The 24,446-nt window shown below is 34.2% G+C and overlaps 1 protein-coding gene across 7 annotated transcripts in view; it reads left to right on the forward strand.

Moving 5' to 3' along the window:
• LOC144970419 (uncharacterized) overlaps nucleotides 1-24,446 on the forward strand; it is a 310,164-nt gene that overhangs the window by 127,154 nt on the left and 158,564 nt on the right. For all 7 annotated transcript variants that reach the window (XM_078910048.1, XM_078910046.1, XM_078910042.1 and 4 more), the window contains exons 4-5: nucleotides 1-60; nucleotides 22,058-22,159. The exon at nucleotides 1-60 is cut by the window's left edge and continues 50 nt beyond it. In XM_078910048.1, coding sequence (XP_078766174.1) covers nucleotides 1-60; nucleotides 22,058-22,159 — 162 coding nt within the window. The remainder of the gene's footprint in view (nucleotides 61-22,057; nucleotides 22,160-24,446) is intronic.

Raw genomic sequence — 24,446 nt, forward strand, 5'->3', positions numbered from 1 at the left:
CCAAATACAAGTGTTGTAATGGTTGGACTATGAATGATGAAGGATCTTCTTGCTCCAATCGTAAGTACTATAGATAAAATGAAGTTGACGTCACTCAGGTCTTTGTTATTGTTTTTTTATCATCCATGTTTATGAGTAATTCTCACTAAACTGTTTTAACCAGACTATACAAGTTCGTGGTTACATGAGTACCTCTGTCCGAAAAAAATGTAATATCGCCTAAACGGCGTCATGTCCCGTCATAAATTTAAAATGTTGCTGTTGGCCAGGGATCCCTTGTACAGCGTTTAGTGGATATTGTTCTATACAAAATCTCAGATTTTTTTTTCATAACTCTTGGAAATGTTTCTATGGCCTTTTCCCGGCTTACGACCTGGTATCAGAGAACATAATTCGTTCCTTCGCCAACTTCTTAATGTATTAAATCTACTCTTTAAATGAGTTTTATTGTTTAGGGTTTTTTTTATACACATTTTTTTAAAAAGCAGAAAAACACACACACACACACATCACCTTAATCAAGTATTACGTTGGAGTGAACTCGATAATGAAAGATGAATTTAGTGTCAAACGGATCAGAGATTTGACATTAAATTTCAAAAGTATCAGAGATTTTAAAGAATACACAACAACAAAAAAACTTGAGCCTTTATATAGCGCAATATCAACTAAACGTGCTCAAAGCGCTTTACAAGGGGTCCCTGGCCAACAGCTACACTTAATATGTAGAACGAGCCTGTTGGGCGATAATACAATTTTTTCCGACAGAGACAACGCTGTTAACGGCTAGGTACTCATTTTACACCTAAGTACGGTGAGATAATGTGAGTAAAGAACCTTCTCCAAGGACTCAACTATGCGCTGAGCGCGACTCAGGATCGACCGATCCGAAAGCGAGTGTTATACCACAAGACCACATTGCCGCAGAGATTGTCATTTTACGTCTACGCTCCTTACGAATTTATATTCCTTCTGTTATAGTAACATAAAAATAATGGCACACATTTCAGTTTTCTTGATTTAAATTCTTTTTTTTTTTTTACCATTTAAAAACATCTCGATTTTAAACCTTTATTTTTAGCGATGGGTCAAGACATTTATCTTTATGTTTACATTTTGGATCAGGGGTCGGTATCATTTAGTATTTATTTGTTGTATGAATTCCAGCTGGTTGTATATCATGAACTCTTTTGAATTGTCGGTATGTCTTATAGATAAATCTATTATATATATTATGTTACCCCTCATTAAATCCTAAATATGCGCCTTTGAAATATGAGTAGCACTTATCTCTCCGTTTGTATAGGATTCACCCTGTTCGCCTATAAGGCGTGACACTCAATAGTACCACCTATCACCAGATGTTGTTATTAGTAATGCTTTACTTTTTTCAAGGGTCTCACCTGGTTAATCTCTCTCTTTAGTCATAGTAAACGGTATGTCTGTAGTCTACCAGCTATTAAATCCCATATAAATGAACAGTTCGTGAACACCAACTAGCTATGACTTTTCCCGTGTCACGAGTAACATTTTTTTTATGTTCATTTTGGACAGAAAATTTTCATTTCAATTTTCGATCGATCAATAAAATAGGACTCCAACTTGTCAAAAAGTCACAAAAATATTATGAAGTCTGATGCTTGATATGAGTCTCAGGTTTTAGAATTTTGTCACATTCGTTGTAGCTCAATCGATTGACATTGGAATTAAATGTTTATGACTAAAATTTTAAAGGAAAAAAAAGGAAAAATTAAAGAAAGAAGAAATCAACTACAAAACAAAACAAAATAATTTTTAAATACCACCCCTTTTCTTTCAAAACAACCCCCCCCCCCCCCCCCCCCAAAAAAAAAAAAAAAAAGAAAGCAAAACAAAAATAAAAATGAAAGCAAAAACAAAACAAAAAATAATGTGTTATGTCAGTACAGTGTGAAGAGGCATTTCCTTTAGGTCTGACCTAGATAAAAACCGGGTGTTTGTTTAATATTATGAGACTTCGCTACCTCCTACTAAAATAAATTCTAATGTATGTTTAATGGTTTTGGAAATTGACACTTTTCCTCCTGGAGACTCATACAAGGATACGACAAAAATGTCATTCTGTTTTCTATCATATGGTATCCCCATGTCCTCTCATGTTAACACGTCATTCTGTCGTTGAATTTGTAAGGGTTTTATGTCAAGAATTAGTGTTCTCATTTATAGCATTAAATGTCAATAGAAGTAATATTTAGGTCATAGAATTCATGTAAACCTTAGATTTAATTCACAGGGTGCGGTGCATTAGCAAATTTGCGAATGAGAAAATTATACATAATTCTTTAGCTACGAATAAAGCAAACTAAAAACCGATATTTTGAAGAACTATAAACATAAATTCATTAATTGTAATACTCATTATATTATGAGAAATTGAAAAATCACAGTTCGCATAGCATTATGGATCAATACAGGGGTTTAAATCGTGATATTTGCAATACATTCTAAAAACTGCCCAAGTCGTTTTTAAAAAGTTTGTAGGACAAGGTATGACGACTGTAATTTATTAATTTTGCACCTAATTATGGATAACAATGTGAAATTGAATGTAAGCTTCAATTTAATATTCGAAAACAGAAAAAAGGACGTTTCGGGTTTCCCCTTTATCAACAAAACAGGATGGATGAAACACTACAGACGAATGAGATAATGTGATAGTGGCATTGTTTAGATGAATAAGCAAAAACATTGTTTTTGATTATTCATCTTAACACGTTTTCGTATATTAAATTGAAGCTTACATTCAATTTTACATTGTTATTAATATTTCTTCGAGCTTCGAGCAGCAACATTTACATTAACTAATATTCACCTAATTATGGTGAGGGGTGACTAAGGTATGAGAACTCAATTTTGTGCATCCACAGTAGCAATCAAACTAGGGGCTTACAGGTAATAAGCTGAGTGCCATACCACAATGCTAAAAAAAAAAAAATTAAAACATTAAAAGGGAAGTAGTCCTTCAGAGGCGTTAGGCCCATGGAGCCGGAGTGAAAATAATTTGCTTGACATCCTTTTGGATGTGACGCTAGTCTATTGTAAAGTACTTTCCGCCACATATGACAGACCCAGCTACCCAGCCACTGCTGGGTGGACAAGGGGGGTCGGGGGAAAAATCTCGGCTGCACTCAGGATCGATCTTCGTCCCTTTGCGTGTGAAGCAATGCCAACACCAGAGTAGATTATACAACGTAATATATTAACCTTCTCCTTACCAACGATAGGAAAATCGTCACATTCGTTACGATCCAACCAACAACTTTCTCATTCTGATTTCTCTTGTACATCACAAAATGTAAAGAAATGCTTTGATTACAGCTATAAATACTAAACACCGTGTTGTAGAACTCATTGTTACTTTTTTGTTTGAGTAAGAAAGGTCTAGTGTTGTGTTGGGTAGGAGTGAATTTTCGGGGAAATTCTAAAAATATATGGTAAGGAGAGAGTTAATCACATGAAGATACACTATTGATCTTTCAAAACATTTAGATTAGTTATCATTTTAGCACGCCCATTTTCACCTATTTCATGAGAAAAATACACAGCAATTACCACGAAATGTTTTTTACACTAATATTATCACCGTCTATAAACCATAAATCAAACTTAAACTAGCGTGACGTGTTGATATCTGATATAAAATAAAAATCTTTAGGATCAGTTATGTGTTTAAGAATGCTCCAGACATACATTTGTTTGTTATTGAAGGAAATAATCATAAAACTATAATCATCATCTTTTGGGAAAAACACGTATCTTTTATCACATACCCTGGGACAACAACCAAACTTTTTATTTTGTATCGTGAAAATTGAGATAACACAATAATGGTGTCAGCATTTCAACAGGTGGTATAACTATTTTCCAAGATCAACGAATGGTGTTAAAATATCAAAGATAAGCGGATAAAATTAAAAAGTATAGATTAAAATACGATAAATAAACAATGTACGAAACATCAAGTTGTTTTTGGTTAGGGGATAATAGATTTAATATCGAACAAGTGACACGAATTATTTCTTCTTTATTATATGTCTTTGCTCGAGACCGCACAGAGCGGCGGGTACTCAAACTCGACCCCTATCAGGTATGAGATAAATCCCATATCGCGAGCCACGCTGCACGATATTTGATAAGTCATAATATAGATATAATGAAGTTGACGTCACTCTGTTATTTGTTAGTGTTTTTTTTTTGCCATCCGTGTTTATGAGTAATTCTCACTAATCTGTATTAACTAGACTATAAACGTTTAAGGTTAAACATAGTTGTGTGTATTGGTCCGTTGTACTTCCAGATGGCAATGTTTTGAGTTTCTTAGCCAAGTGCATACTATCTGTAAACTCAAATGTCCATCTTGTAAAGCTAGATTATATTTTGTGCTTGGACTCAGCCAGATGAACTGTCTATCTGGCATAAAAAGCCGTGGATTCATTATTCATCCACACATGTGATGGACGGATTTATTTTTAAAAAATACCCCACTCACATTCTGTTACCATTGTCATCTTTCCGGTCAATGATCCCGCTCATTGTCGCTTAAGTTTTGTCACGAGACGAGTCTCGGTACCGACTCTGCTCTAGATGTCACCAAATAACCATAAATCGTGATGATATTATCACCTACCTTCATTCTACTACGAATTAAGAAATTTTGGCTCCAACTTCAGAACTTCACGAGCATCTCTAAGTCATTTAAACTTATTGAAAATGAAAGATGATGCCGGACTACAAACTTTTAAGGTTATTGAAGCGTGTTTTATTCATTGTGAGGGTAAATTGTTGATATTTAAAGTTACTATAGCGACAACAATTCTTATTTCCTAAAAATTACAATTTTTAAAATTTTCAAGAAGCAAGGCCTGTTATTATGATAGAACTGTCACATTAAAGGGAATAGGAGACATTTTTCCTCATGTTAAAGGCCATGGCTTGAATTCTGGAGGAAAATGAAATCCGAGGCTACATTATAGTATTGTATTATCATATAGAATTTCCCCTTGACATAGGTCACAGTTCAAAGGCCAGCTAAGTTGAAAGGGTACGCTGCTATTGGTTTTCACAGAGAGTTAAGACCAAGCTTGCCTGTGACATTCTCTTGGTCATATAATATATTGTATGCATTTAGACAAAATGTTCACTTTTTCTGTCCGCCGGATCAATCATACCAACTGTGTAAAGTTTGACGTTTATAGTTAGATTGAGAGAATTTGGTGAGATCTAATCACCTAATTGGCGGTATAAAACCAACAACAATGAGCTGAGTGGTGTCATTTTCATTCATTCATTATGGAAGATTTATTGGCATTTGGAAGTGATTATTAAATGTGTCATTTTTTTTTTCAATGTATTGATTATTAAGATTAATATCTCAAAAGTGTTTGCATTAGCCTGACAAAATTTGGCCACTTATTTGCTTAGTGTTGCCATGTACTCAATGTGAAAAATAATAGTTTAACTCTTTCTCGTGTCCCAAATCGAATTGGGGCACAAATGAAGAACCGCGTGATAATTATATGAACACCTTGCCTCTGTTTTAATTTTTTTAAAGGTAGCTGTAATCTTATAGTATGTCAGGCACTAAATTCTAACTATATCTCAAGTATTGTCCCATGTGTTCGTATTTCCTTCCTTTTTCAATCCTTGACCTAAAAATGTCGAAAGCACAGAAGCCAAAGCGATATTATTGAGATATCTTATGTCTCAACACAAGAGCTCAACTATCGGACTTTGCGTTATTTTATAAAAGAAAACGAGAGCCTCTAGCTGTCAACAGCTCCGGTTAAATAATATCATTTTAAAAGCCCGTTTAAGATTTCAGGTAAATCTGCTTTAATCCCTGACACCCACTTTACGGATTACAACGAGACATAATGGTACCTCCTCGGAAGAATGACACAAGTTACCAACTTGCTTAAAAACACGATAATATATATATTTTTAATTTGGCCAAATAATTTAATTTAGAATATCATTACATAAAAAACGACAGTCAACTTGTTAAAATGTTTTATATTTGAGAACTCAAAGATCTTCAAAGAATTTTCAGGTTTGAGGATTTTTGACGAGTTTTAGCGTCATTTTAACTTTAATTCATCGATATTAGAATCAAAAGATTTCTGGCCAATATGATTTTTTATTTAAATGTTGATTTGGCTAAGTATAATAATAGAGTACACAGTGTGGTTGGTGGTTTTGTTCTTATCACCAGCAACCGATCATTACATTCTGTTTTACTCTTTACAAGCCAAGTTTGCTTCTAACCCTATCAGATCTAAAAATACCCCCCCCCCCCCCGAAAAAAAAGAAAAAAAGAAAGAAAGCTCAGTAGTTTAAAGAAACTTTTGAACAAATTCTTTTTTTTTTAGACTTATTTATTTATTTATTTATTTATTTATTTATTTATTTATTTATTTATTTATTTATTTATTATTTAATTATTTATTCATTAAAAAAAATTAGTTATTCATTATTATTATTTGTTTGTTTTTAAAAAAATATTTACTCATTATTGTTTTAAGGTCAATATCCCTTTACCTGTTTATTGTCGTATTTAAAAGATGGAGATAAATCTAAACTGGCAAAGTGACGACAAACATTGGGTGTCTACCATTCCTGGGTTAAAAAAAAAGTAAAATAAATAAATAAAAATAAAATAAAACGACTCGTACTTCAATTGTGACTAGTTGTCTGAAAATGGTAATACGTCAGAAGGGGTGGGATCTCGTTCTTTAAAAAAAGTAATTTAGAGCCTAATTTTTAAGATCTAAATTAAAATGAATGCTTTCATAATAGAGACTCTATTTTACTTTTAAAACTTCAACAAACTTAAAATCCCAAATTTTGATTGTTTTGACATTAACCTCGATCTCACCGTACTCAGGTATAAAATTAGCACCTGTTTTGTTTTTGTTTGTTTTTTCGTGTGTCTGGTTGTTTTTGTTTTTTTTTGTTTTGGTTTTTTTTTTGTTTTTGTTTTTGTTTTTTTTTTTGGGGGGGGGGTTGGTTGTAATTTGGTTAAATTGTATTTTTACGATATATACGATTGGTAAGGACTTTTCCTCCGTGCTCTGGAAAAGCACGTATTTAAGATTTTGGGCAGAAAACTCGTCCTTGAAATATCGATCGACCCTGATCTTGGAAAAAGAAAACTCGTGATGTCCCAGGTTTAAGAGTTTTTTGGGTTTTTTTTTACCAAGATGAAAGTAATTTTAGGACGAGTTTTCTTGCCATTAAGAAAAATACTTGGATTATTTTTTTCAGGGTACGGCAGTATCTTATTCAGACAATGTTTACAATGACATATTTTTATGAATGTAAAAAAAAAAAGTTTAATCTCGACGTTAAAGGGTTAACAACCGACGATTGAATTATTCATGACATTCCTGTGAAACCTTTTGAATGATATAATTATTACTGTCCTTCTCGGTCATTGCCATACTATAGAACTTACATATCTTTCATATCAAAAAGTAGTCCTTCACAGCCATTAGGCCCACGAAGCCGGAGTTTATCCCGGTTTCTATAGCTTGAAACGGACAATAGCAATTGTTTGCTACTCTTTGGATAATAGTCCTTCAAAGCCACTAGGCCCATGGAGCTGGAATTTATCCCGGCGGTTTATATAGCATGAAATGTCCAATAGCAATTGTTTGCTATCTATTGTATAGGACGCTAGTCTATAGCAAGGGTACTTTTCGCGAGGTCTAACAGACCCGGCTGCCCTATTACTGTTGGATGGATGGGAAGTCAGTTAAAAAATTTGACTTCACCAAATTTGATCTCAGTTCCCTTTCGTGTGAAGTGAGTGCTCTACCAACTGAGCATCAGGATCCCCTTTCTTATCAAATATACTTATTAAACTGTCACTGAGAATAGCCTAAACGTGACCAATCGTTTCTAAGCGGTATTATCTCCAGGTATAATATGGAATTAGTATTTGACCAGTAGCATAATTTACTTTGTTGAGGGCAGCGTGGCTCAGCGGTACGGTCTTTGCTTCGTACCCGAAAGGTACCGAGTTCGTTCATCCGCCGCTGCGCTGTGCGGTCTTGAGCAAGTCACCTCGCCCTAGCTCAATTTGCGGCGCTGCACTGCGGCTGACGCCTGGGTATTCCAGTCTTCCCTTGGAATGGACCCGAGAAACAAATTTCCTCTATGGGGTGAATAATGGGATTTTTTTTACAGCGTTGCCTTTATCGAAAAGAAATGGTAATACTGCCTCGCAGACGTTATGTTTCGTCTTACATGTTAAACTTCGCTGTTAACTTGGGAACCCTTGTGAAGCGCCTTGGGCACTTTTAGTGGAAATTGACCTAAAAAAAAAAATATTTTCTTGTCAAACTTTGCTGTTCGCATGTAAACCCTTTGGATTAATTAAGGGGATATTTTGTTTTATAAAACTCTTCTTTTTTAAATTTGGGAAGGTTCAATGAATAAGAAGGGTAACGTAAATGTTGCTGTAGTGTTTCATTCATCGTGTTTTGTTGATAAAGGGGGAAACCCGAAACGTCCATTTTATCTGTTTTCGTATATTAAATTGAAGCTTACATTCAATTTCACATTGTTATTTAATGAACAATAAGTCAAAGAAAATAGTATTCCCGTAAAGACAAAGAAGGACGAAGAGATTGAGACAATTCGTCAATCCTAGCGTTCATTAGAACTTTTGTTTATTGTTCCCTTTAGATACGTTTTTTTTTTTTTTTAATTGTCACATTTTCAAGACATGCATTAAGGAATCATCTCGGAAGGTTACACAATTTTCTTTATTCCCAAACTTTGACATTTTATTTGTTTGTCTTTCTCAGATGCTACAAGCATGGTTATGATAAGAACAATGTCTCACATTTGATAACAGTTCCCAGAAATCTGGGATGATACAAACTCAGAGCATCCATAGTGATATTTTTCTTGTTTGACCCTTCGTAACATTTACGTGTGATATCATCTCACCCATCCAGCAAAAAGAAAGGGGTCTTTAACCAGTTAACTGCCATACTCTGGAAAATAAAATCGAATTTAAAAATTTGGCCAGAAAAATCGTCCTTCAAATATCGATCGATTAAAGTGGCTCTCATCTTGGGAAATACTCTCATACCTGGGACTTCGCGAAATCCTAGGTTTGAGCGTTTTTGCCAAGATTAAGATCATTTATATCGATCGATATTTGAAGGACGAGTTTTCTGGCCAAATGTTTAAATTTCAAGTTTGCCAGAGCACGGCAGTTAACTGGTTAAAAGTAGAGTCATGGGAATCAGGCGTTATAAATAAAATGTAAACAAAATAAAATAATATTCTCTTTATTCATCACCGGGAATTTTCTTCTCCTTTAGGGTCCATCTCGAGAGAGGATCGAGATAACCCAGACGTCAGTCGCAGTGCGACGCGTAAATGAGTAGGTTGTAAGGTTTATGTTTCTAGTAGAAGGGGAGAAATAAAAACAAAAAATCCAGAGACAGCGGAGTCTGGAACCCGAATCTCACAGGAGGTAATATATTATATTATATCTACACGGCCATCTCTTCCCATTAGTTATTCTTACTTTCGGCTTTTGGCTGAGGAACGGATTTGATCCCGAAACTCCTGTGTTAACTCTCTCCTTACCAGCCATTTTCAGGATTTTCTCCAAAACGTCACACCAACTAACATAAAAATATCTTTTTTATCACTCAAACACAATAGCAGTAAGTTCTTGCCAAACATAATTTCTTTAGCAAAACATTCTCTACAACACACTATTCATTTTCTTTAAATTTTAAGATGTACAAAAAAATTGTGAATAAGAAAACTGTTAGTTGTATCATAAAGAATGTAGCGTTTTTCCTATATTTGGTAAGGAAAAGGTTAAGTAATATGTCTTGTTGTTTTTTTAATTCATTTTTCTTTATCAAATTTCTATCGCGCATTTTCATGATTTCACCTTGCCCAGTTTGCTTTATGAAACGTTCATTTATTTAATCCCTTATGGAACCATATCTCTAATTTAAATATATTATATTGCGATACACCCTAGTTGAGTTAAGACATGTGCAAAAATGTGATCCATTGCCTCAAAACGGAATTTTGTCCGGGTGCTTGGGGTGCTTTTGTGTGTATGAGACTCAAATTCAGATTTTATGTTTTACAGAGGGTTAAAACTTATTCCATTTGTTCCGCCTCGCACCAACATTAGCTAGCAATGGCTTCCTAAGGAAAACGTTTCATGGTTCTTGCTTTGTTTTGTTTATGTTTTCGTTGTTTCTTGTTCTTGTTTTTGTTTTGTGGTGTTTTTCCGTTTGTTGTTGTTTTAGTTCTAATTTATTTTTCTTTAGTTCTTTGTTCTTCTTTTGTTTTGATTTATTGTTTTATTTTTATTTATTTATTTATTTTTTGGAGGGGGTGTGTTGTTTAGTTTTGCTTTGTTTTGTGTGTATATTTTTTTATATTTACAAAATGTAAGCCTTTTTTGTACACATTTTACTATTTGATTTCGTTGTTAAAATAATAATAATACAGCTGTATGATGACGATACATGTTGATATTAATTTAATCCATGGCGTTTCTTACATGTTTACACGACATGAAGGACATGGGTTATTCCCCTCCCCGTTATTGTTGTTATTGTTATCACAACAAGGTCGTTATGACTTTGACATGTTTCGTGTTATATTCTCATACAAAAATGAAATATATTATGCGACCCATTGCATCAAAACAGTATTATGCTGGTAAAAAAATTGAAAATGTAATTAGAAATATTAGATTTGTTATCATTATTATTATCATTATTATTATTATTATTATTATTATTATTATTATTATTATTATTATTATTATTATTATTATTATTATTATTATTATTATTATTATTATTATTATTATTATTATTATTATTATTATTATTGTTATTATTATTAATATTATTTTTATTTTTTTATTATTATTATTATTATTATTATTATTATTATTATTATTATTATCGTAAAGAAAGAATATTTATTCGTAAGGAACTAAAGAGTGAAAAGTCATATCTCTAATCTTTTAAAATTTTAATTTACTATTCGGTATCTGGTGCATCCCAAATTGATACCTGACTGATTTGACGGGTTACATATTAAGTCCCAATGTCGAGTAAGGTTGGAAACATTTTCAAAACAAAAAGTGAAGAAAAAAATATCAACAATAGCGAGGAAAAAAAAAAGCAGTGCATATGAATTTCATACCATACTCAATGTTTTGTGTGTTTGTTTCATATTATTAGTATGAATGCTCTGTTTTGTAAAATCATACTCTATTATGTATGTTACGCTTTGTATTAAATGTGATTTTTATATGAACATATGGATTCTCTTACGTTGAGGCGTGTTCCTACGTCGGTCCAGATGCCTTGCAACATTTTGTCCTTTATAAAGCGACTTGTTGATCCATTGTTTTATTTCACTTGACTTAACTAAGTTTGAGCATTTATATAGAGCAATATCCACTAAATGTGCTCAAAGCGCTTTGGCAAGAGGTCCCTAGCAAACAGCAACACTTAATTAACATGTAGGACGAGATATGATGCCTGTTATGCTATATTTTCATTTTACCCCGACAGGGACAACCCTGTAAACGGCCAAGTACTCGTTTTACACTCGCGTACGGAAGGGAAAATTTGAGTAAAGAGCCTTTTCCAAGGACTCAACTATGTGCCACTCAGAGCGGGTCTTGAAACCTGGACCTTCCGATACGAAGGCGAGAGTTATACCACTAGACCGCATTCTGAAAGTCTTTTTTTCTTCTTTGAATATTAGACAAATTTATGACCAAAATCTGAAAAGATGTTATTGAAACAGTGCTAGACATAGCAGAAAGAAACTAACAGCCATCCGAAATAAGCATCTGTCCTGCGACATTCATCCACATTCAGTCACTGGTTTATTCATCCATTCGCTGAGGATTTGTGACCATCTTCTTCTTGGTCTCCCTCTCCCTCTTTTACACTCCACAATACCCTCTACAAAAACTTTTTCAAGGGTGTCATGTCTCTTGGTATGTCCAAAAAAAAGGCAAGTTTTAGTGTCTGTATCATCTTGATGAGATATGGCTCCCTAATGCCCAGGGACTCTTTCACATTTTTAATAGTTCCTTTGCAGCGGATAATTTTCCGGTAGCATTTCAATTTTAATAATATAAACAGGTTCAAAATACTTAACGCGAAATGTTTTGAGCTTCCGGCTAAGTACCTTGAATTTTTTTTTCAACCTATAAGTATTCATTTCTGTTTTAAACTTTTCAAAGATCACATATCATTAAAAACCTGTTTTTAAAAACACTCAACGTCAAGATACTTGTTTGCTCTTTGGGCTTGAACATGTCCTCGAATGATGAGAATAAAAGAACCAACAAGTTGAGACTAAATGTAAACCGTTCATATTAAATTCCATTTTACCGTTCAAGTACCCGAGGCCGCACTCTCCAATAAGGTCCGGTTTCGTCGTACGTACTGTCAAAACACCAGCAAATTTTTAATTTAAATATTGGTCGATTAAAATTACGCCCGACCTGTCAAAATGTCTGAAACAATAGTTGACTTTGAAATAGAATATCAGCATCTATCCAGTATCCTTTTTGGGAGTTTAAGACTTGACCTTCGGGCCGTATTAATCAATTAGTATCTGATGTGGTAGTTTTCTGGCCGAAATGGAAAAAAAAAGTTTTTAGTTAGTGTACGGAAGTGTTATTAGAATTTTTCAAAGCGATGAAATGTATACAATTTTAGGATACCACTATACGATCATTCTGCCGTACTGTAAAAATAAATACCTCTTAAAAATTTTGGCCAGAAATTTCGTCCTTCAAAATATCGATCGATTTAAATCACCTTCACCTTGTCAAAAAATCTCAAACCTGGGACTTCATCGAAGACTCTTTGTGTCCCAGGTTTGGCAAATGTTGACAAAGTGAGGGTCATTTAAAGAGGTCGATATGTATTTTCTGGCCAACGTTTTAAAATGTGTTTTATCATAGTACAGTGCTGTTGGGAGACCATGCCGAGTTTGCTATATTGACATCAATACAAAACTATATTATCTTTGCATAAAGAAGCTGGCGATGTTAAGATGTCGAAATGATTTCGCCTTTCAAGAAGTTGAGTGGACAAACACACCAAAAAGATAGAAAAAAAATGAAAAGGAAATATCACTTCTATGAAAATTGAAAGCGCCCTTTGTTTTCTTTTCATCCGAACATAATATCAGAATCTTATTAAGCCCTTCAAAAAAGAATGTTAACCCTTTTAGACCGTGGTTTTTTAAAAAATCAAAATTTCTTCCAACATATATGTCATATTAACAGAAGGATATCTTCAGTATCAAAGAATATACCACAATCATCTCCAATATTACAACAAAATCAACATCTTAAGTATCATCATCATCAACAACATCATCATCATCACCATCATCATCATTATTATCATCATCATCATCATTATCATCATCTTCATCGTGTTGCCGAATCTTAGACAGACATTGGCAATCATGGCTCTCCAATTCTTCATCTCAGATCGTCTCAGAAATCCGTTGTTTGTTTCCGTTGTCTCTCCCGTACGTGTCCAGAGATCTGAGACATATCCAGTCCATTGTCTGTCTCTGCTTATTTTTATCATCACGTATCCCCAACCAGACCTCTTTCTCAATATTTCCCCGTATGAACGAGTCTAAAGAAAAACAGATGATAAAACATGATCTCTCACAAGTCTAGAAATCAGGCAGGGCTTTTTTTTGATACATACTTAGACAAGAGATGGAAACAACATGAAATAAAGCTATGACAACATTCTTTAAAATAGATAATATAAGTGAAAGTCTTCAAGGTCCTCAAGGAGAAAAAAAACCATATCTCACTCAACACCCACGTTTGTTTTTCATGAAAGCACCACTCTCTGAGCTACCCGACAAAACAAAGTCTGCATTCAAAGCCGGGAAACTATGTTTAGACAACTACTGTCCTCAACCATGTTCAGATATATTTTCAATCTGGCAGATCTGTGAACACTTTTTTTTTATTTTACAGATTACGAGGTTGTCAATCAGCTCCTGTTGCAAAAGCTTATTCTTGTAGGCACTCCGACATAATAAAAAAAATATTAAAAAATAATAACAATCCTTTTTTGATGAAATGATGATCAAATTCAATGGTCGTATCAACATTGAGAAGCTATCTAAATCGTGTGTATGGCGAAGAATTAAATTAAATTCAAATCAATCCTTTAACTTGCACCTTTGGGATGTTGGTGACGATGGTGTGTTTATGTCTTTTTAAATAAACAAAATTTAAAAAAAACAAATTCTACAAAAAATACAACAACAAAAAACAAAACAAAGACAACAAAAACATGACGAGAAATGAGGTGTTGGTTGGCCTATTTCATCTCAATAAGCTTACAAAACTCTTCTATTTTTCTGGCTGTATTGATTAGTGTATTCATATGCAGATGATATTAGGAAGATATGAATTTTAGTGCGTATTAACTTTTGAATGAGGAATGATTAATTTTTTCTCCTTTTGACGAATCTTTAGTACCTTTTTATTTGGATTTTGGTCTGTCCATTGTGATATTCTGAGAAATTATATACTCTTTAAGAAATCTGTGAATTTTGAGAAGTTTCATCCGACAGACAACAGTGAAAACATAACATAAATTGATAAACAGACCTTCCCCATAGGGAACAGTCTATTAATATTTTGTTCCTGACTACAATCAACGCGACGGAAAACGATCTAATCGTTTTGTTTCATAGACTTACAAATTATATAATTTCATATCGGTATCGGGTTGGTGGATGATAGGTTGATAAGTTGAACCACACAACCCCATCAAGTGTTGACACCCTAATGGTGTAATAGTAGCGACCTATTTGTATCTGAGATAAATTGCTAGAAATTCCAGCCTATAATAAACGTATTACTTTAACTCTACTAGATAATAGATTTGTTATTTTGTTGACAAATAATGTGTTAAAAGTCAGACTTGTGGTAGTTTTCTGTCAAGGCAATGGGGGGGGGGGGTGGTTTCAACGAAAAATGTCATGTTTTGGTGACAATCGCGTCATATTGAATAATTGCTGATTTCAGCAGATACTCTTGACATCCTCCTGCCAGCATAAAAAGTCTGGTGTCTCGGAGTTATAGCTCCATATAAGTTTTCAGCATTATTATTATTATTATTATTATTATTATTATTATTATTATTATTTATTATTATTATTATTATTTTATTATTATTATTATTATTATTATTATTATTATTATTATTATTATTATTATTATTATTATTATTATTATTATTATTATTATTATTATTATTATTATTGTTATTATTATTATTATTAACATTAATATTATTATTATTAAAACATAGAGGATTACTTTTGTGTAAAATCTACAAATTTGTAACCTACGGTTCGGAACGGGTCGTGAATTGGGCCCTTAAAAGTGATTTTATAACCAAAAGGATAAGGAATATGAACTTTTGAGTTATTTTGCAATGTAACAAATTGTATTATTTCTCCACCATAACGGATATACTTTGACCTCGTTTCATTTTTTTGTGGCTACAATTTCAATTTCCAGGTCTAGGTTCGTCCCGACATAATACCGCTTTGCGACGTTGGGTCACATTTTAACTTTTTTCACCTTCTTCAAAAGTGGGCTTTTTTTAGACACACAGAAATATATAATTTGCTTCTGTATTGGCGAATTTATTTCAATATTTTCAAGGATCAAGAATAGTCACTCTCTTGAAATGGCGAACACCTGTTCAGCAACAAGTGCCTGGCTGCTGTGGATGTTCGCTGGTTTTCATTAAATCTTCATCTGCAGGTTATTCTGATAGATTAAATTCTAGTTATAAATCAATCGGGGGATAAGAGGTATAAGTGGATATATTGAAATTCATTTTTAAAAAGCGTGATGGATGTCACCTACTGCCTCAAAACGGTTTTTTGTTGTGATGAGTTTGATTGTTAAAAATTAAGTTTATAGCACTTACCGTTAACCCGTAGATTTTTGACCTATCAAAATACAGAGTTTGTGATAGCCCACCTCCACCCCCCCCCCCCCACCCCCCAGCCCACTTGGACAAATACAGTTGACTGTTTACAAACAGTAGAGTGAATGAAATTGACCTTTCTTAAACCTTTAAACCTTAAACCTGAGCCTTTACAATAATCACTAAACGTGCTCTAAGCGCTTTACTTTGCCCTTTCTAATTGTTTTTCGACTGCAAGTGCAAGTTGGGTGAAATCAGCTCCACGGATTCAAGTATCAGCAACTACCTAATGCCATCACTACCATCATCATTATGATTATCACGGCCATCATCATCATCATCATCATCATCGTCGTTGTCGTCGTCATCATAGTCATTATATGCCATTTTTATAAAAGAATGTAAAATAGTTGAACAAAATATCGGTCTCCTGAGTGAGGTTCGTTGCCTTAAATAAACCAAACATATCAATGATAACAATAATCAATATCTTGTCACTGCTTCACCACCACTTGTCCTCATCTCATGTAGTTCCATATCTGAAGCAGACGTCGGAGGCCATCTTCCGCCAAGCTGATCTATCTCTTGCCAATTCTATTAAAGCAGCGCCACCTTTCTCAGCTTCATCTGTCCAAATTCTTATCCCTTTCAAATACGTTATTCTTTGTCTTCCTCTTATTCTTTTTCCATTCATCTTTCCAGTCAAGGCGAGTATTTCCAAACCAGGGTGGCGGATAATGTGTCCTAAAAATTCCATTTGGCGTTTGATGATTTTTGTTATCAGTGATCTTTTTCTGTTTGCCATTTCTAAAATTTCTTCATTTCTTTTCCTTTCCATCCATGACACCCTCATCATTCTTCTGTAAAACCACATTTCCACTGCCTCCAGTCTTTTAACCATGGTCTTGTTTATGGTCCAGCTCTCACAACCATATAGCAGCACAGACAGTACATAGCAATCCAGGACTTTGATTTTTGTTTTCATGCTAATATTCCTGTTTTTCATAATTGTATGCAGCTGGTTGAATGCATTCTTCGCCATACCTATTCTTTTCTTTATTTCACAATCTGATTTTCCATTGGATGTTACATTGAAGCCTAAATATTTGAAACATTCAACTTGTTGTATTGTTTGTCCTCTGCTTGTTATTACACAGGCTGGTGGGTTATTATTTTTAGATACCGTCATACATTCTGTTTTAGATATATTCGTTCCAGTCCCATATTTTCACTACTCCTGACTACAACATCCAGTAATTCTTGTAGTTCATGTTCAGATTCTGCCAGTAGAACCGTATCATCTGCATACCTCAGATTTGTTACATTCTTTCCTCCAATACACACCCCCTTCTTATGTTCGATATCTCTTAATATCATTTCACTATAGAGGTTGAATAAATCTGGAGACAAAACACACCCCTGCCTAACTCCTCTTCTAATAGGTGTAAAACTGCTTAGTTCGTTGTCAACACGCATTGCTGCTTCTTGTTCCCAGTACAAATTCCGTAATATTCTTAAATCTTTACCATCAATGTCCAAGGATGATAGAATTTTGAATAGTTTTTCGTGTTGTACTTTATCAAAGGCTTTTGAATAGTCGATGAAACACATATACAGATCTTTATTTACTTCAATACATCTTTCCATCAGCATTGATAATGTGAATATTCCATTTCTGGTACCCTTGTCCTCAACAAAACCAAATTGCATCTCCCCAATTTCAGGTCGTATTTTATTTCTTATTCTTAGTAAAATTATCTTCAAAAGAATTTTTGTGAGGTGGCTCATTAGGCTAATAGTTCTGTGTTGTTCACAATCAACTGCCCTGGCTTTTTTGGTAGTGCTATAAAAATGGATCGTTTCATATCAGTTGGCATTTTTCCTGTGTCATACACTTGATTTAGAAGGTTTGTGATGAATTCAATCCCCCATTCACCCAGGCCAGTCAAGGCTTCAATTGTTATGGCATCAGGTCCTGCAGCTTTTCCATTTTTCATGCTTTTCATGACGTTCCTAACTTCATCTTTCATTATAGAAGGTCCTTCCAGTTCTTTTATCATAGGCATTTCTCCTCGATTATCAAAAAAAAGTTCTTCAATATATTCTGACCATCTGTTTAGAATGCAGTCTTTGTCCATGATGGTGTTTCCACGCTTGTCTTTGATGCATCCACTTTTAGCACCTGATTTAGTTTTGTTTGTCACTTCTTTGATTTTCTGATGGAAGAATTTGCCATTTTTTTCTTTGCAGGACATTATATAGTGATATTGTTCATTTATCCAGTCTTCTTTAGCTTCGTTGCATTTTCTTTTTATCTGCCTGTTCAGAGTCTTGTATTTTTCTTCCTGATTTTTGGCCTTTCTTCTCTCATTCATTAGTTCTAATATCTCTGGAGTAATCCATTTCTTCTTCTGCAACTTAAGTGTGGTTGGAACATTTTCTTCTAATGATGCAGCAACACTGTCTTTAAACTGCTCATATTTCTCTTCTATATCTGTTAGTTCTCCAAGCACTTCAAACTTGTTTCTTACTGATAGTTCAAATTTTTCTTGTATCTTCTGTTCCTCCCGGAGAATGTCTAGTTGGTATTTAGGTTTAGCCTTTGCTCTTTTGCAGATTTTCAATTTAACTCGTATAATACAAAAATAACAAACATGTTCATATACACCAACAAACGCATGATTTTATTCTTGTCAGAAAAGGTTTGTTTTTTTTCCAAATATCGACAAATTATAATGACTCTTAACTTGTCCACACAAAAAAATTGTTGAATCCTGACATTTGAAAGAAGTGATGTATTGATCTAAAGAAGTTTTACGACGTGAGCCTTTTTGAAAAGTTTAGGATATTTTCAATCTAATGCTAGCTGAGAAAAATACTTTTCTAGCCAAATTGAAAAAAAAAAATTTAAAAAATAATATTTTGGCGGAATACGTATTGGCTGCATTTACCCCCAGGCCAATGTCGCTTTCCTCTTTCGATGTTTAGGATCTTTTTAATCTGAAGTTATTTGAAATAAAAGTTTTCTGGCCAAATTGAAAAAAAGGGGGATGTTTTGACAGAATACGTATTGGCTGCATTGACCCTCTGGCCCAATATTATTGAGATGTCGCTTTCCACTTGGGATGAATGGGGCACTGCACTCTCTTGTTTTGGAGGAAATGAAAGAAAAACACAGGCAGTCTGCGAGACTGTGCTAGATAATCACGATAACCAAAATAGGGCCCTGCCTTACCGGGCATCAAGCACAGACAAAATACATTTGTTAAAAAAGAAATATTCGCCACAAAACTTTTATTTCAAATAAATATATGAAGATGGCTCAACTCTCCTCCCACGGTTTGGAGAATAAAATTTGTAACACCAAAACTTCAAAGAAGTTTCAGGTTTAAGACTTTTTAACATCAACGGATTTATTTTAATCGAACGACATTTGAGACAAACGTTTTTGGAAGAAAAAAATTAAAAGTAATATGTTATGGCAGAGTCCAATAGAACCGAAGTCTTCTCAGTGCTACCTGATGGTCACGTGCCACGCCAAAATTTCCCATACAAACAATCGTGTTTCTATTATTTTTTTTTTTTAATCTTTCCAAAAAAATCTTTTAAACAAGATTTTTTAAAGTTTTGGTCGATTATTTTTGGTTCACCAAAACCGATAATAAATTTTTCAAGGAGGTCTGAGTGTTTGTACTGTTCGGACACGTAAGGTGTTCTATTTGGCCACTTTTGAGGTCGAAGTTTGCCACGAGGAACTCTTATCGTCTGGCAGCCCTTTTTCTTCTCCACTCAATGGCCATATTGATGTGATATTTGAGTTATTAATTATGTCTGCCAATCACTCCCGTTATACAAACCCCTCTATCCAATCGGAACATAGCTCCCTTGTTCGCCGTTTATAGGGTGTTACCTTTGACCATTATGTGCTGACACGAATGTAAACAAACGGATGAAAACACGATAACCTACTTGGTGATTAGTCTGGGTCAAATATATCTTATTGAAACAAAACAAAACAAAACAGGGTTGGGTTTTTTTAAAAGACAAAACAAAACAAAAATACAGGATAACATAAAAATTTTATTGTCTTTTAGATTTTGAGCCTGGTTATTCTAACCTCGTATTGCATATCAGCGTTTTCATGAAGAGAGATGCTGATGCTGTTTTCTTTGCAAAATCATGTGTGTATGTGTATGTGTGTGTGAGAGAGAGAGAGAGAGAGAGAGAGAGAGAGAGAGAGAGAGAGAGAGAGAGAGAGATGTGTGTTCAATGAGATCAAGAGCATCAATTTCTTAAAGGCCAATAAGTTCCGACATGAATGTAAACAAACGTGTGAATACACGATAACATTATCCATGATTAGTCTGGGTCAAAATTGGATTTCTTCTTTAATCAAATCAAAACAAAAGAGAACAAAACTACGAGTAGTTTTATAAATAGAAACAGGATAACATAGAAATTTAATTGTCTTTACGATTTTGAGCCAGGTTATTCTAACCTCATATTGCATATTATTATTATCAGCGTTTTCGTGAAGACAGATGCAGATGTACAATCAAGTAAAATGAGTCCCTGTCGTTTACAGCGTTTTTTATGTCGAAAAAATTGTAACATCGCCTAACAGGCGCCATGTTAAGTGTTGCTGTGTGCTAAAGAGCCCTTGTAAATCGCTTTGAAAACGTTTTGTGGATATTGCTGTATATAGAACCTTTATTTTAATATAAAAAATCAGGAAGCTGTGGAATTAGAACAAGAGAACTTAATAATCCACTGTTATTATCAAAACCAATGTCTGCGACAACCACATTACTATGAATTAATATATGCGGCTATGTGGTCTTGTGGTATGGATCGGAAGGTCCTGGCTTCGAGCCTCGCTCGGCGCATAGTTGTTTCCTTGGACAAGGCTCTTTACACAATTCTCTCGCCGCATTCAGGTGTAAAATGAGTACCTGGCCGTTAAAAGCCTTGTTTTGTTTCCCCCCCCCCCCCCAAAAAAAAAAATAATGTAATATCGCCTAACAGGCGTCCTGTCTCGTCCTGCATGTTAAGTGTTGCTGTTGGCTGGGACCTCTTGTAAAGCGCTTTAAGACTTCGAGTGGATAATGCACTATATAAAAACAGAGACAGAAAGACAGAAAGGAATGAGACTATCTATAGTCACTTTTTCTATGGAAGGATTTATTTGTAATTTTGACTGGAGTATCGAATTTTCAGGATGCGTCTCAATTTCCTTTGATGGAACAGTCCCTAATTATGGTCATTTTGTGGGTGTTTATTTGTGCGTGTGTTTGTGTCTATTTATGTATGTGTGTGTATCTGTGTGTGCATGTATTTGTGTGCCCTCATGTATGAGTGTGTCTGTGTGTCCACGATTCGTATTAATTTCTGCTTACTCTTAAACACATTATTTTATTTTTCATTTTTAGTCAGAAAACATTTGCCCCTATCTTTACTGTTTAATCTGACAACTCCCAACTTGGCAAATATTCTTAAACCGTGACTTTAAAGAATTTTTGGTTGATAAAATTAGACATTTTTGGTGGTTGGGGGGGGGGGGCGTAGGGGTAGGGGGTTTAATTGATCAATAACATGTCATAAACGTTTTATGATACAAATGGAGAATTTTTTTTTTTTTTAAAGAAAAAAACCCCCGAAAAAAATCAACTTAAACCTAATATCTGAAATGGTTAGGTGTATATCATTTTAGTTATTTTAAATTATTATTTCTCCCCAGTATAACAAGTAAGCCTAACACAAAGACAAAATTAAGACCTACAAGTGGACGAAAATAAATACAAAACATAAAGTAATTTTTAACTTGAAGAATCAAAAAATATACAGACTATATAAAAGACAATTAATTAATAAATTATAAGACACTCGCTACTATTTAAAAATAATTTTTTATAATTTATTTTTGGCTATAATTTATTTGTTTTTGTTTCCTTTGAAATGTTTATCCTCATAATATTTTGCTGTAAAACCTTCTCTATCACCAGGGTTATGTCAAACTGGTAGCTGTTACAACGGTGGTCAGTGCAATGGAGGATACGGTTCTTGCTCTTGTCCTCCAGGATTCCAAGGTCCCAGATGCCAATACGGTAAGGATTTCATACTTTACTTCTCGTTTCCTTTTTTTTTCCCCTTCTCCTTCTACTCTTCTTCCCCTTCTCCTCCTCCTCCTCCTTCTTCTCCTCCTCCTCCTCCTACTCCTCTTGTTCTTTTTGGTGGTGGCAGTGTGTTGTTGTTGTTGTTGTTGTTGTTGTTCTTCTTCTTCTTCTTCTTCTTCTTCTTCTTCTTCTTCTTCTTCTTCTTCTTCTTCTTCTTCTTCTTCTTCTTCTTTTTCTTCTTCTTTTTCTTCTTCTTCTTCCCCCCTCCCCTTCCTCCTCCTCCACCTCCTTCCCCCCTCCGAATTTTACTGCGGATACCAATTAAACTTAATAAACCTGGCACACAAACAGCAAAGTCTTGTTGAAAACCAAAACAATCACCAAACATACTACCTACTACTATCATAGCCGGATACTAAGCACCGTTTCATTTCTGTAAAGGCCGGAAGTGTACATTTCTTCCAAATCCCATGTCTGTCGTATTTACAATTTTCTTTACCCAAATAGTTTTGTTTAGTCTTTCAATGTGGTATTTTGAACAGGCCAGAAAGAAAAACTTGTCCTAATGATTGTACTTTAAGGTGTAAAAAAATATACATTGGAGCAATTAAGATTTACCAGATGAGAAAATTGAGAGTTCACCCAGGACTAACACATAAAACAAATTTGGCTTGAATAACGGATCTATTCTCTCTCTTTTTTATTATTATTAATCTTTCTTTCTTTTCGTTATTTGTTATTTTAATATCTATTTTGTGGGGTATGACTTGGAAATTAAAATTTAATGATGCAATAAACGAGCATTGATTTAGAAGGCAAGCCAACCCGTTGCTGATTTATATTTTGTATTGATATGTGTATACGCCTTTGCCTACAATTTTTTTTTCAAACGGTATAGCTACCACCGTATGTAAAATTCGTTCCTACTGTAAAGTTGGATCAAAGGTGTGAGTTTGTCATTAAAACCTGAGGGGTTTGTGTTGGGCTGAGACAGGAATAAACAACTTGGCCACGTGCTTATTATAAATTTGTTGCGCCTCGTTTTTGTGTTATTTTTAAAAATTTATTTGTTTGTTGCTCTTTATTTTTGTTTTTTAAGATTTTGGTTGTTTGTTTGTTTTTGTTTTGTTTTTTTGTTGTTTTTTTTTGTTGTTGTTTATTTGCTTTTGTTTTTTGTTTGGGGTGTAGGGATTGTTTTGTTTTTGTTGGTTTCGTAGGTTTTTTTTTGTTTTTTTTTAATTGTTTTTTTGTTTGTTTTGTTTTGTTTTTTTGGTTTTTTTTTTTTTTTTTTTTTTTTTTTGTGTGTTTCATATTTCGGGACCAGATGTATCCGGACAAACTTGCTTGAAATAAAAATGTAAAGTTTATAAATGCTTAGATTTGTTTATCGAAATTTTCTAAGTGAACCTTTAAAGTGATTTGTGACCTTTTTTTTAATATAGCGCATTACCCAGTGAAACGTGCTGAAAGCGCTTTACAAGAAGTGCCGATCAGCTTATCGCGAAAGACGAAACACGTTGCTTGTTAGGAAGGTACTATAGATAGTATGCGCTTGGCTAAGAAGCTCATAACATTGCCATCCGGAAGTATAATGGACCAACACACACAACTGTGTGTATCCATGAACGTTTATAGTCAGGTTAATACAGTTCAGTGAGCATTACTCATAAACGCGGATGGCAAAAAACAATAACAAATACCTGAGTGACGTCATCTTCGAACTATCTATTGCAATTTTTATTAGGCATAGTCAACCCTGTCACCGGTCAGGTATTGATTTTATACTTGAGTAAGGCGTCAAATTGTGAGTAAAAAATAAGTCTTCAACCCCCTCCCCCTCCCCCTTCCGCCAACATTGGCAACGTGACTCGAACTCGGGATTTACAGGTCAATCACGAGCTGAGTATCCTACATCACGATAAGACTACAAAATCGATCAAACGCAAAGGATAAAGATAGTATGCGCTTGGCTAAGAAGCTCACAACATTGCAATCCGGAAGTATAACGGACCAACACACAAAACTCTGTTTAACCTTGAACGTTTATAGTCTCGTGGTTAATACAGTTCAATGAGAATTACTCATAAACGTGGATGGCAAAAAGCAATAACAAAGACCCGAGTGACGTCAACTTCATACTATCAATATAATATGCCGTACTCTGAATAGACACGTATTTAAAATTTTGGCCGGGAAATTCGTTCTTCAATTATTGATCGATTAACATGGCCCTCTTCTTGACAAAATCTCTCAAACCTGGGACTTCGCGTAGTCAAAT

This window comes from Berghia stephanieae, chromosome 4 (genome assembly GCF_034508935.2).
Source record: "Berghia stephanieae isolate SIO BIC M18660-M18661 chromosome 4, UCSD_Bste_1.3, whole genome shotgun sequence".
Classification (NCBI taxonomy): Eukaryota; Metazoa; Mollusca; class Gastropoda; order Nudibranchia; family Aeolidiidae; genus Berghia; species Berghia stephanieae.